Below are 14,596 nucleotides of genomic sequence, written 5' to 3' on the forward strand. Positions count from 1 at the left end.
CAGTCAGCTAATGATGCAGAAAACTGTTTGCTACCTCCTGGCCAGAAGGAACCTGAAGCCTAAGGCAGATTTCCTTTGTCTTCAGCAGTGGTGTGAACAAAATGAACAGTGCAAGAGGTTGCATCTGCCAGAGCTGCTGGTTGCTCCTCTGCATCGACTGATGCGGTATCCCCTCCTCCTCAACAACATCTGGAAGAGGAGCACAGATGAAACAGAGAAAAGTTTTATCCAGTCACTTAAAGAGAAGGTGGAAAAGTCTATAAGTAAGTAACAAAGGCTAAAAGTCAAGTATGCAATTACAAATTGGAAGGTTACATGGCTGTTTTGTGCATGTCCTTTGAAGTGTGAATTGGTCAAGTGCCTGCAGAAAAGCAACAAAAATGTGTGTGCCTTTCTACAGTCCTGACCCTCATTCTGTAGGGAATGATTTGGGCCATCTTGTGCTGCCAAAGCCTCTCTGAGCAATGTCACAGGACTCCCAAATCAGTGAGTCGCTTGTGTTTTCTCAGAACCATCTGCAATGACAGGCAAACAATTAAAAGCAGATCTCAAATTGGAACATATCAAGAAAAATCTCAAACAAAGAAGTCTTTCAGTTGGATTTATGTCTAAGGAGGATTTTTTTAGGGCTGATCCTTAATAGGATAAATTTGCACTCACAAGGGGAATATTATGTCTGTGACCTTTCACTAACGACAAGGTCCTACCATGTAAAGTTGTCTCAGCTACAGATTTTCTCTAGCTATTATGGAAAATAAGTGGCTCGTCCAGACATTATTTTTTTCCCTGCATTTAGATTCAAATATATAATATTTATATATTTAACCTATATAAGGACAGCAGTTTTGGGTATGGCCCCAAAAGACCATGGGATGCCTGGAGAGTATTACTGGCATAATAAATAAGTCCTTCCAAAGATACCTCTGGATCAAGGAAACCAAAGATAAAAGGGTAACCCCTCTTTACTCACAGACACCTGACAAAGATCTGCCTTCATTTTTTGATCAGTGAACCAGTAACATAAAGAACAGTTGTATTCCAAGCATTTCCCTTCTGGTGGGGAGGCATGCATGTGAAACCCTTATCTGCAACATCACTCCAGCCAAAAACTTAAATTTTAAGTTGCAGGTCCATTAAAGCTTTTCCCATAATAGCCTTGAATCAGCAAAGCCACAGTCCAAATTTTCCACATTTTGAGGGACCCCCATCCCAGTCACTTCTGACAACACTTCCTCTGAAATTATTTCTCATTAATTTCAACAGTCTTTTTATCAGGCTACATATAATGAAAATTATTTTTCTCACACTATGCTAGACAGTTTAGAGTGACAGACTTTTTTTGAAGACATTTTTAAGATTTATATGATTTCCTGTTCCCCAGACAGATTAGTAAACACAACCTTTCCATTTAGCAGTGAGTTTAAGCATCTTTGAATGCATGAATTGAAATTCTATCCCTGCTGATCTAAGTAGAGGTTAAGCATTTTTTTCAATGAGATCAAGATTTCATCTGGGGCCTCACATGTGAGGTACTTCAGCTTTCACTGGAGAAAATCAGTATTCAGCATCTCCTAGAAACAGGACTGCTTTTGCCAGCCCTGGCAGTAACTGGTGTTTCACACATTTCAGGGGATCTGGAAGGTAAAGTCAAGTGGTTGGACAACTTTCAGAAGTTCAGGCAGCTGCAAGAGGTTATAATTTGGCCTCAGGTCTGGGATCGTGACAAAAGGTTCTTTGTCCCAGAGGTAAGCAGATTTTAAAGACACTTTTTTTTTTTTTTTTTTTCTTAGAGGAGGGTTTCATTTCCTATCTGTCTCCATAGTGTGGTCTAAAGTTGGCTGGTGGTCTGTATTCCAGTTTGTGGATAACTGTGCTCTAACAGAAGCACCTGCAGGCTGGGCACTGCAAGTGCTGTAGCTGAACACACACAGTGCCTTAAATGGCAGCATGGGTTGCTCCCAGTTAGCAGCCAAGGGAGGGCAATGATGCAGTCCAGGAGGACTCTACCATATTGGCTTTTAGGGGACAGAATTAAATGGGGTAGATGTAAGTATTACCAGCATTCAATAAAGCAGAAATTATTTACCTCTTTCACTTCTCAAGCTGAGCCAAAGAATTTTCCATTTACACTTAAATTGCATTACAAAGAAATACACAGCATATCTGGGTGTGCACATTTCTGCTGTAGCTACCCCATTACCCACACAGACCTTAACCAGCCCTATGGTAACATCATCAAGTGGTCTCATCTCTAGGATTATGTCTGTTCACATAAAGGGCTGCAAACACTATTAAACTCAATTTGGAAAAGTAAAACACAGCTTAGCATTTCAAAAGCATAAACACATTTAAGTAATAGCACTGCTAAAGAAACACAAGCATGCTCAGTTATCAGCTGTGTGATGCACTTAGCCTGAGTTAAGAACACACACATATGCTCATTGTGTTTAGCTGCTGGTAGCCCCCAGTTCATCATCCACTATGCATGATTCCCCATTCTCTCTCTCTCTCTCTCTCTTTTGGTCAAGTGTTTGAAGCAAAACTTAAGAGAAAACAGCAGTGAAAACATTTTGTCTTCAGTGAACAGAGTTCTCCTTCATGAAGGGAGGCTGATGCTAGCAGGTAACGTCCCTGAATCTCCTGGTGTCCAGAGGTATCTTAACAGAATTACACATTGTTATGGCAGGTCCAGAATGAACCTCTGCAACAGCATTTGGGCAGGTGCAGGAAAGAAAAGCAACTGTAGAATTTATCAGAGAGAGACTGAGATACAGCAAGCTGCCAATAGGATGAGTAGTCTGTATGATTGTTTATTGTCCTTTTTCCTTGCAAGCAAGAAGTTGTTTAATCAGAATGATGTAGAAACTACCAGGTCAAAGTTTAGTAGCCAAAATGACTGATTAGTGCATTTGAGAATGCAGACTGGAGGTTGTGAGCTATACTGGAAACAAGGCTTCTTTGTTAAAAGCATTCTGCAAGGGGCAGTGATTCATAGATCTTAGAAGTAGCAATACCTTAAAATAATTACACCATAAAGCTGATTTTTTTGTTTTCCTTCTCAGAAAGCACAAGACTCCTTGACGTCTACCTCTTTCTATTTGATGATTTCCTACTAATTACCAAAATTAAACGTAACAAAAAGGTAATGATGTCTAGAGATATGCATGATTGCAGTTGTCATATTTCTTAGCTCTTGGATGGATTTTGAATGTACTTTGGGAGATTGATCTAATGATAAAAATACAAGATGACTAATCAGCATGAAGAACAGCTGATATTTCCTTATGCAACGAGCAATAACACTGATTCAAAAACCTGCTTCTAGGCTCAGTATGACACAGGAACACAGGCAGAATTTACATCACAAGACCTTAATATCTTACTGATATCATTCTGATATGCTGGATTCCTAAAGCTCAGAAAAGTTTCAGGAATGTAAAACTTTTTCTAATGGTCCCTGCTGCCTGAGAATTTTTTTATCCCAGAGATATCAGAACTGTTGGAAAGAAGAAGAAAAATTAAAAGGAAAATAAACAGGGTAAGGCTACATTGATGGAAGACTGGCTAAACTGTTTGTTGTCCTCTCTTTGCCTTGATTTTCCCAAGTTTAAAACTGAGATATAAGGACCCCTTTAAAGAAAATGTTTCTTCATGAATGATTCTATAGAGTTCTTTAGATGATAAGTACCTGTATTTAGATATCAACAGAAGAACTGGATGACCTGAAATTCCTAAAGCTTCAGTGTAGGAGTGCATTTAGCTAATTAAGTTTATGAAACTGATGTAAAGTAAGTCTAAATGAACCTGTGATAATCTCCCAGGTTATTGTTTTTTTCAAGAAGCGGGTGCTCTGCTTTAGAGAGAAATGAGATAAAGAAAGCATGCAGAGAGAGGTTTTAGACAAGAGCACCATCCCTTAGCAACAGGGCTGGTGAAGGAAGCAGAAATTCAAGGGACCCGGTACAATTAGGCAGATTTCTTTGAGTGTTGTCCCATGTACATGTGTTCGTGAATCTTCTGTGAAGGGCTGCAACTCATCTGGAGCTCCAAGAATTGTTTTGTGCACATACATAAGGGGAGATGAGAAAACTTACCCCCAAGGAATGGAGAAACAAAACTGCTATTAAAATAAGAAGGAAAGTGGGAAAATACTTTTGGAATGTCTATGACTGTCTTCTGCTCATGGACTTGTATTATGTTTCTTTTGTAGCTTTTTAATGCAAAGTGTGACCTTGCAGGAGAGCTCCAGGTAACAGTCAGTCTTTTGAAGATTCCTCAGGCAAATAAGCTGTGTATCTCTGTTAAGAGAAAGCACATAATTTAGAGTTGTTCAGTGCCTATACTCCATGAGCAGATGACAGACAACCTGCTAACCAACTCCATTTTCTCTTCCCAGAAATATGGAGGCTCAGACACCAGCTTAATCCCTGTCTGTCCTTCCCTCACTCCTGAGCTGCAGTCCTTCATAAGAGAAGGGGGATTTTGCACAGTCCTAGACCAGCCCATCCCACTAGACAGACTCATACTGAAAAATGTTGAGCCCATCCAAGTTACAGGTATGTGCCTGCATGCACTTGAATGCCTTCATAAACACCATGTCAATGCAGTGTGTGTGGCAGCATAAGGGCAAGCTGCTGTTTGCCCACAAACCACCCCCAGATGCCTGGGGTGCAAACACTGGTTCCTCAGCACTGCCTGACTTCACAGCCCTGCTCCTGCTGTGAGGTATGAGCTGCTCACAGCCTCAGACTTCACAGCCCCTGCTGCCAGCAGTGACTCACACACACACCAGGGACTGTCACATATTACCCACTCACCCCAAAGGACATATCAAGATTCCAATGGCTTCTTTCTCATAAGCCAACCACTCCCTTGTCCTAACTGTCCTAATATGCTCTATCAAACATCTTTCCCAAGAACATTTTCAGTTCTGTACTAGTTAGGCTGCATTTTTTCAGCTGTACCATACATTGTTCTTCTGGGTGTCCTCCCACATACACAGCAGCCATTCTCAAGGAGGCTGGAGAGATTTATCTCCTGCTACTGCTCCTACTCACATCCCCACCAGCTCCTGAGAGGATGGAAATCACCCAGCATACATCCATTCTTCCTTGCTCTCAGACATCCAAATGCATCACTGGGGAATACACCTCCTATTCCTGCTGCTGTGCAGTTGGGTGGGGAGTGAAGGAGGGCTGACTGACACAGAGAGCCTTACCCTGCCAAAACAAGGTTCCTGAAGTCACCAAATCAGATTTTGGGATGGGGATCAGGAATGAATCATCAGGCCTGCCCTTGGTCTGAGGCACTGATGCAGCAGGGCCTCACACACCTCACCTTGGTGATGAATGGTGCCACATCCAGCTGGTGGCCAGTCACTGGCGATGTTCCCTAAGGCTCAGTATTGCTGCTGGTCCTCTTCAACACCTTTATAAAAGACCTGGGTGAGGTGACTGAGGTATCCCTTAGTCAGTTCATAGATAGCATTAATTTGGGGGGAGTGTTGATCCACTGGGTGGTAGGAAGGCTCTGCAGAAGGATCTAGACAGACTGCATGATGGGCTGAAGCCAACTGCATGAAATCCAGTAGGGTAAAGTTCTGTGTGCAGCACTTCAGTCACAACACCACCATGCAGCATTATGAGCTTGGGGAAGAGTGGCTGAAAGCAGCTCAGAGGAAAAGGACCTGGGGGTGCTGGTTGGCAGCCAGCTGAACACAAACCAGCATGTGCCCAGGTGGGCAAGCAACCCAATTGTATGAGCAATAATGAGGCCAGCAGGACTAGGGAAGGTATCTGTACTTGGCACTGGTGAGGCCAAGTACAGCATGTCCAGATCTGGGCCACTCACTACAAAAAGGAGATTGAGAATCCAGAGTGTGTCCAGAGAAGAGCAGTGAAGCTAGGAAAGGGTCTGAAGAGTAAGTTCAGAAAGGAGTGGCTGAGGAATCTGGGGGTGTTTAGCCTGGAGAAAAAGGGTGATATCATCACTCCCTACAACCTCCTGAAAAGAGGCAGTAGCCAAGTGGGGGATGGCCTCTATTCCCAGGCAACCAGTGATGGGACAAAAGGAAATGGCTTTAATCTGCACCAGGAGAGGTTCAGGTTGGACATCAGAATTCTTTCACAGAAAGGATGGTTAAGGATTGGAACAGGCTACCCAGGGAAGTGGTGGAGTCAGCACCACTGGAAGCATTCAATAAATGACTGCAGGTGGCACTTAATGCTTGGTCTATCTGACATGGGCAGTTCAGTCAAAGGTTGGATTTTGGAAGTCTTTTCCAGCCTTAAGGATTCATTGATTCAGTCTAACACTGCCAAGATCACAGGAGCTTCCTACATCAAAGAGAATGAAAAGAAATCTAAATCTCTGGGCTCCAGGGTCATCCTAATCCCAAATACAGAAAGGAGAAGCTTAGGGAGCTACAGTGCTTTGTGAGAAAGCAATAATATGGAAAATAAACCTAGAGTCTGTAAAATTCAAGATAACTTTGAAATACATTCACCCATTCAGCATGAATGTTGAGAGGATATAAAGGTAGGCAATAAAAGGCAAATTACTAAAGACAAGATAAGGGGATGAACACAAAATAGTAATAGTCTTTTTTAAAAACATGTTCCAAGCACTGTCTACCTGCCCAGTAATTCCCCCCTACCAAACCAGCAGAAATGGAGCAAATGCATCTCTTGCCTGCAGGGTGGAGGGGAGGGCAGCCCCATATCCTGTGTAAGCCCGGGCTGAATGCAAGGCCAACAGCTCCTGGGTGCTGATGAAGACACTGCAGCCACCCTTCAGTTTGCACAGATTTACCATAAAAACCATAATGGAGATGGAAATAATATTTTTGGATATTTTTTTTTCCAAGGCAGCACTTCCCATAGCAATTCCTAACCAGGGTCTATCAGCTGCAATCATCAGAATAGAAAAAGCTGCTTTCTGCATTCTAGCCTAGGCTCTATCCACTGGTTATGACCCTTCCCTGCACCTCAGCCTCATTGCTTGACCTCTTTCCCATATGTTCTTACCAGCTTTATTACAGCTGTAGCCATGGCAGTCTCTCTTACCCACTTGTCTTATAGCAGCACCTTGGAAGCCCTGTCCTAATGCAGGACCCCTTGGGGTGAGCTACAATAAAAACAGGGAGAAAAATTACCCTAGGGATACTGCAGTTCAGATTCACACCATTCTTTGCAAAACAACAAGCAAACATTCCAATGTCAACTGAAAATGGCCCTTTGCAGGAGAAAAAAAATATTTAATATTGTCTGGAATGTGTGACCTTGGGGAATGTTGCCAATATATCTGTAGTGTCAAAGAGACTTTTATTACTGGCAGCACTAAAAGATTAGTTAGCATGTTCTCAGAAAGTTCATGTGATCCATCACATTAATCAAAAATGAAATCCTGATTTTTGATCTAGCAAGCACTTTTGCATCCATTTGTTTGCTGAGGGTTGACAACACTTTGAAAACAAACAAAGCTCAATGCAAGTACTAGAAAAAATATATGTTGCAATATCCTAGAAATACCTTTTTGGTAGCAGGCAGGAGCTGGTAATTATGTAGGGTAATTCTTGTCCAAAGCCTTCCATGCATTAGTGAAGGGATAGAAGATAAAATGGTGTGTTCATAAACCAGGAAGGCACCCTAAAAGCAGAACCATTTGCAAACACCATGACTTGGTACAAGAGATGTAACTTTATATGCAAGTAAAACAGCAGGAACCCAGCTCTGAAGGTTGTAAGCAGCAACATACCTTCTGATTAGAAAAATCACTAGGTGATTTCAGCCCCCTTTTACGCCAGATGTGTCACTTTGTCCCCTTGCAGAGAAACGCACTACATGATGCTCACAGTCATCTTCAGGAACACAAGCCTGGCAGGAAACAGAGGCAACGTGCCTGGCTGCCAGCAGCTAACCAGGGCACCCCCAGGAGCACCAGCTCAGTCAGGCACATGCCCAGGGAGAATGCAAAGCCAGCACCAGCCTGAGTACAGCCACTTCCCCATGTGCCAGCCATCATATGGACTTACTTAAATAAAATAAAAATTGGACCTTTCTCTTTCATTTTTGATTTTTTTCTCTAACTTCTGTTATGATTTAGGCCACTTTGAAGGGAAATATTTCTTAATGATCCTCAGGAAGACTCAAAAGCACCTTAGCTGCACCATGATAAAACAATTAAAAATAAAACAAATGCAAATGTTTTGAAATAAGAAACATTCCTGCACAACAAAATTAACTCACCCTATGAGGGTGCAATTACCCTTTTAGAAATCAGAAAAGATGCTTACATAAATCATTACTTCAATCATAATCAATGTGACATAAAGTTGGACTGACAGTTGTATGAGGTGCATTTACATCACTCCTTTACATTTTTCCAGTCTTCAGCCTGCGGAACGCTTTCCTAATTCAGCATGAGAACAGGTATCGGCAGTGCACAGCAGTCTTCTTGCTACAAGCTCAGACAGAGACTGCCAAGGTAGGTAACATCTTTCTCTTCTTCTCTAATTACACAATTATGCTTTCCCTAAAGGAGGGTGGCAGCCTAAAAGTGGTCATGCTGTGATAAGAATCTCTTACAGTTGTGACACTTGACCAAAACTAAAAGAAAACAAAATAACACCCCAGTGCTCTGCTTCACATATTTGTTATACAATCTTTGCTGCTGAACATGTTCCAGTTTTTTATCAGGGTTGATAGCAGGTCATAGACTTGTTTAAAAACATTATCAATTCTGATTGCTAAAAAAAAAAGATCCATTTCTTGTATCACAGAAGATGGTCAGCCCCTCCAGAGAAGTCAACACCAAAACAACCCCCCCTACATGGAGTAGTACTCAGATCAGAAAACTGTTTCATGTTCATCTAATCACAACATGCATTTTGCAATTTCAGACTGAACAGATGGTGTGATTAATTCCACTGTTATATAAATTTACCCCTCATTTTCACACTATGTCACATTTCTAGTAACAGCACTGTGTATAACATCTGAAAGTGTGTCAGGCACTTTGCAGTATTTTGCTTTCTTATGTAAGTTGAATTTCCTTCCCTAATACCTAATGAACAGAACCTTCACCACCACTAATACTAATTCTTGCAAGTAAATGGTGGCAGACTTCTTCTAAGAGAAGCACTGAGTGAATTCTTTCCATTTTCAAGTTACTGGCTGGTATTTGGAATAGCTATTCACTCAAGAAGTCATTACTTTCTGCTGTTACTGAAATATCACCTTCCTCTTCCAAAACTGCCTTCATACCAGGGCTACCATCTTGCCAATGTCATAGAATCATAGAATAGTTTGGGTTGAAAGGGCCCCTTTAAAGGTTTTAGTCCAAAGGATAAATCCTTTTAGGATTAATCCAATGTCTGATCATAGAAATTCAGAGACAACTTCTGTGACCAGACCATCTGGACTAGCAAAGAGAAGGAAGTTACATATTCGAAATTATCTCTCCATCACCCCCTGTCCTCATACCTGGAAGACAGCAAATACACACCTGAATGCTGAATGCTGTCAGCATGATAACAGAAACTGAAATTCAGTTGGCAGCACAAAGCAAATCTTGGAGGGGGACAGAACTTGTGAGGCTGACAGGACTGGAGCTGTCCTAATCAGAAAAATTAGAAACCCAAACTGCAGGGACAGCATTAAGCTAATTAACAAACATTACAAAGAAAGGGGTGAAATAGCCTGCAACAAACTTCACCATTACAAGCAGAACATTAAAATCCTACCTGACAACCAAAAATGGAAATATTCACTGGAAATGCCTGGCCCCAGACACAGATTCCAGCAGTCTGAACAACTGGGAAGGTCTCAGTTGTGGGATAATTCATGTTTCCTTCAGCAATTATGAGCACAAGCTTGAAGAGATCTTAAACAAAACTAAAGGCTCTGGATGTTTATGCATCTAACTTACTGGAAATTTTTTAAGTTGTCTTGGTTTACAAATATTTTTTCTTGTTACAGAAAGCATGGATGTCACAGATAGAAACAGCAATCTCCAATTACACCACACAACATGAAACCAAGAAAAGCACTGCTTTCTGCTTCCCTGTTGAATCCTCTGAAATTTGATAATGCCCTGACAGAGCCAGACTATTGTGGTGATAATATAGTTATTTCTTTCAGATTGCCTTAGGTCTCTGAATTTCTGGCTTGACAAAAGTATGGTGCATAGACCACACTATGTGGGAATAAACTGAAGGAGGGGAATGAGCCATGCAGCAAATCTATCGCTCCCAAATGCTCCTCTCCTTCACCTAGGGAAGGCTCTTGCCACCCAGGGAAGTTTTAATAGAGCCTGTCTTTTCCTAGAAAGTATGACAGGGAAAAAATCCCTTGTTTTGTAAGGACAACTCATCCACCAGAGAAGTTTAGAAGTTATTGTATTTAAAGTGTATTAATAAATTTCAGTAAATTAGAATTGTACAGCCATAGCTTCTGATATTTGTGTGTCTCTACCCACTAACCTGTAATATCACAAGCTGGTTTTTGCATTAATACTGAGCATGTGTATATATGTATATGTATGTATGCACTTACCTGTCCTCAGGAATGTGAAAGCCTTTGTTGCAGCTCCCTGCAACTCTTAAGAAACAGGAACATTTAGCTTGTTCTTAGATCTCTTACTTCCTTACAGTTCATTTGTAAAACTATGTATCTATCATTTCAAGGTAGCTTTGCTGTCTGAAATGTGGCAAGGTAGTTTTCAATGACATAACCTGGTCTATTAGAAAGGTCTAATTTTTTTATTATTATTATTAATAATAACCATTCCTTTAACAGATTAGAAAACAAAAATGACATTTCATCAACAATTCATTATAATTTATACAGAACTCGTTGATGCATGGTGTCACCTTCCCATTCAAATCCACAGCCACCTTCCAGATCACAAAGTTTAAGAATTACAGTGGACACTGGACTAAATTCTTTCACAATGTAAGGCACAACTACATGATCACAAGTAGTAAACACAAACACTGAAAATAGAACTTAAGAGAATAAAACATCAATTTAAAAGAAATAAAACCAAAACAGACTCATGCAAAAAATCTATCTACACCTACCAAGATGGTATGATCCAGTTTAGAAATACAGTACTCTGTAAGTAAAACTGCAACATAAGTCTTTTATAATACATTACTTCTAAATACCAAGTAAAAACTTATATTTTCTTCCATTTATATTTTATACAATTATACAGAAATTAAGCTGTATGAACAATATTCACATCTGCAATAATAAACTGATCATTAAAAGTCAGAAAAGAGGCAAATGAGACCATGTAATTTGTGGCACACATCCATTACAGAACACCATTCATCAGGTTCACATCTCGAGTACTGAAGAAAAAAACCACGACCAAATGAATGGTACATTTGGTGACTGAGGCTATCTGAAACCAAACAACAAAGCTCCATACAAAATTGGTTTTACCCAGCAGACCATAATTATGAAAGCTTGTGGTTATAATTGATTTCCTGTCTAGCAGCTAGTGTTTGCAAGGTTGAAACTACAGAAGTTGAAAGAATTTAAGAGAATTTATAATAACTTGAAACTGTTGAATATTTTCAAATACACATAAAAAAAATACTTAACTTTTTTCCTTTTTGGTGATAAACTTCTGCAATTTTGGCATTCACTATAACTTTTACATAACAGTGAGAAAACCTTATTAGACTTACCTAATGTTTGAATTTCACATTGAGAGGTAGCTTAAATTAAATCTTGTGAAATGGCATCAAATGGGGGAGCGAGGGGTGTGACTTTATTTTTGTGACTTTTTTTCTTTTCTTACAAAAGTGAGCATTTCTATACAAGCAGCATTTTGGACATACTACTATAAAAAGTTGTGGTATTTGCTAACCTAGTGAGACATTCTTTCAAACATCCCTTTTGTGCCAGGAATGAAGCTCCAGCGTGATACAATGGAGGACTTTGCCATAAAGCCAACAGCAGTAGCCTGGACCTGCCAGCACTGACCTGTTGATACATAACAATGAACATCCTTTCCCAGCTCTCCTTACCAAAAAAAAAAAAAAGGCAGGAAATACAGACAAATTTGGTTTTAGTGTTAAGTTTCAGTCACAGAGGGAGGGAAAATATGCCTTCCAGGCTCCTGCTTTCATACAACATTGATCCAAAGGGGTAGCAGGGCTTCATCAATCTCTAAATTCTCTATCCACTGCAGAGTGAGTGGTAGTATGTGGAGAGCTACAGACAATAGGCAGAGTTTATACATTACCTAGCACCTACACTCTTCATTATTGTGAACTTGAGTGGTGTCTAATGTTTTCTCTAAACACACAAATTTTTTTATTCAGTGTCCCTTTAAAAAGAAACAGAAAAAAAACCTCAGAAACCACATTTCTGTGGCAGGGCTTACATGCAATTATAGCTGGTTTTAAAAAGTACATCAATTAGTGCTTTTGGAGATGCTGTGTTTGGACAATAATTTCAAACTTATTCTAAAATGGATGCTGAGGTCAAGACTTCAAAATTAAAGAAATAGACAACTGGTAAGATCCTTGCAAATATGTAAATTGTTTTTTTCTTATTTTATAATCATAAAATTAAATTCTACAAAGACATGTGATTAACATGGTTTGTTATATGTGCTCTCAGATGGCGATTTTGTTTTTTGGTCAAAGGAACTGTGAGTGCAATTCTCCTTAGGGCCAAATGTATACAGTGAAAAATCCAGCTGATTATAAATCTGCTGTCCAATGACTACAGCTAACACATGCAATGCACATGATGCCATTCCACTTACTCTGGATTCTCTTAGACAGCAAAAAGTGCACAGTGCAAATGACAGTGTTGCTTCCTAGTTCTCTGAGAATATGAGAGCAGAAGGGGTGGTACCTGGAAGAGTAATTTATCAGTTTCAACATGCTCAAATCATTATATCACTCTTCTTGGCATAGTTTAGATTCTATTTGAACTTCAGCTCCAGCATTTTTCTGTCCATCACTGAGTACTGGCCATAATTTTTTTTTAAGTTTTGTAAGCATTTGTTCCTACTTCATGGTTAACTGATATTTAACAATCCAGAAAAGCAACTGAGTTTTGCAGGTACCTTTATGAATGTCACTTCTCTTATATTTAGCATGAGAAGCTCAATTGTTCTGGCTCCTGTAATACAAACACAGAGAGGTTACTTCATGCTTCTGCTCCCAAATCCCTTCTTTCTTCATTAATAAGAATGCTTTTCCAGTGAGGATTCACAAACAATCCTAATGGTCCCAAAGCCAACAAAAGTAGTTACTCATCATTCTTGTGTACCTTGTGCTCCACACTCCATGGCAACTTGGTTACTTGACACCTTCCAAAAACAGAGGCAAAAACCCACATTTCAACCTCATTTCATTTGAACTCTTGTGCCAGACAGTGAAGCCAGCTGAAAAATGAGATCCTACTAAACCTCTTGCCTCTGTTGGAAGCTGCAGCAGAAAATTCCTTTTGTCTCTTCATCTCCAGACAGCAACTTTTCCTACTGTGACTCATTACTTTTATCCTCCTCATTCGACTTTTGCAGAAGGGGGAAGATTACATTAGGGAGTACATGGGGAGAAGAAATAAACAACAAGGAAGCAGAGCCAGCTAAGATCAAAAGCCTGTCACTGACCTCTGCAATGCTACCTGTCTCCAGTATGACGTACTGCTCACATGAGGCCAGAGTGGAACAGCTGGATTTGGCATTTATGGGGCAAAAATGCAAGGGACTGTGGGTCTTTGACTGGGAAGAGAGGTGTTGTCTCCAGGAAGTTAAAAGAAGCTCTCCCCACCCTTAGTAAGACTGTCCTTTACACATTTACAAAAGCTTCCATAGCTTGTCTCTGCCCATGAAGCAGCTGGTTTCTCACATTCTGCTCTCACAGTAACTCTGAATGTGGATGGAGTATCCTGCAGATGGGATAGTTTCAAAAACAAAGCCCACACTTCACTGTCCCATCCCTGATGCCATAGTAATAACTAATACCCAAAGGCTGCCTGAGGATCTCACAAACCTACTGGTTTGAGTGCTGGTTTTGCCATTATTTTCTCCTCTTCCTATATAATGGCTACTCCTCAGTGAATCTGCCTATTGCTAGGGACTGTAAAAACACATCACTGTACATCCTCCAGTTCCAAGACTCAGTCTCTTCTGCCATTTTATTAGTTTCCCCATCTGTTCCTTTGTCTGCAGTCTGAAAAATCATTGAATTAAACTGTTTTGCCTGGAATCCTTCATTTTACTGTGGTAAAAGCCACCAGGTTTTTTACTTGATTTTCCTGTTAGTTAAGATTTTAAGGCAGTGGAACAAAAAGCCCACATTCCTACTGAAACATGCTGATCAAAACAGTCAGACTCTGCAAGCATATTTGTAAATACACAGCATTACACCTTCCAGTTTCCCTTATTATGGCATATTTTCTTGAGCTTGAATACAGCTTCCAACCTGACAGTGAAGCCAAGTTTTATAGAGTCAGTATACCATCAACTTGTCCACAAATTCAGATCAGCACTAAGAACTACAAGTACAAAAGAAAGAGCCTAAGACTCAGCAATGGAGCCATAAATTCACTCCAGTGGAAAGCTG

General features: G+C 40.3%; 1 protein-coding gene across 1 annotated transcript in view; it reads left to right on the forward strand.

The window, feature by feature from the left end:
* Positions 1-10,140, forward strand: part of PLEKHG7 (pleckstrin homology and RhoGEF domain containing G7) — a 28,790-nt gene extending 18,650 nt beyond the window's left edge. Inside the window, exons 11-17 of the mRNA XM_079304135.1 lie at positions 89-263; positions 1,630-1,745; positions 2,529-2,622; positions 3,063-3,142; positions 4,397-4,556; positions 8,387-8,484; positions 9,978-10,140. Of these exons, the coding sequence (XP_079160261.1) occupies positions 89-263; positions 1,630-1,745; positions 2,529-2,622; positions 3,063-3,142; positions 4,397-4,556; positions 8,387-8,484; positions 9,978-10,085 (831 nt within the window). The 3' untranslated portion in view covers positions 10,086-10,140. The remainder of the gene's footprint in view (positions 1-88; positions 264-1,629; positions 1,746-2,528; positions 2,623-3,062; positions 3,143-4,396; positions 4,557-8,386; positions 8,485-9,977) is intronic.
* Positions 10,141-14,596: the final 4,456 nt, after the last annotated feature.

Source organism: Erithacus rubecula (assembly GCF_903797595.1).
Source record: "Erithacus rubecula genome assembly, chromosome: 4".
NCBI lineage: Eukaryota > Metazoa > Chordata > Aves > Passeriformes > Muscicapidae > Erithacus > Erithacus rubecula.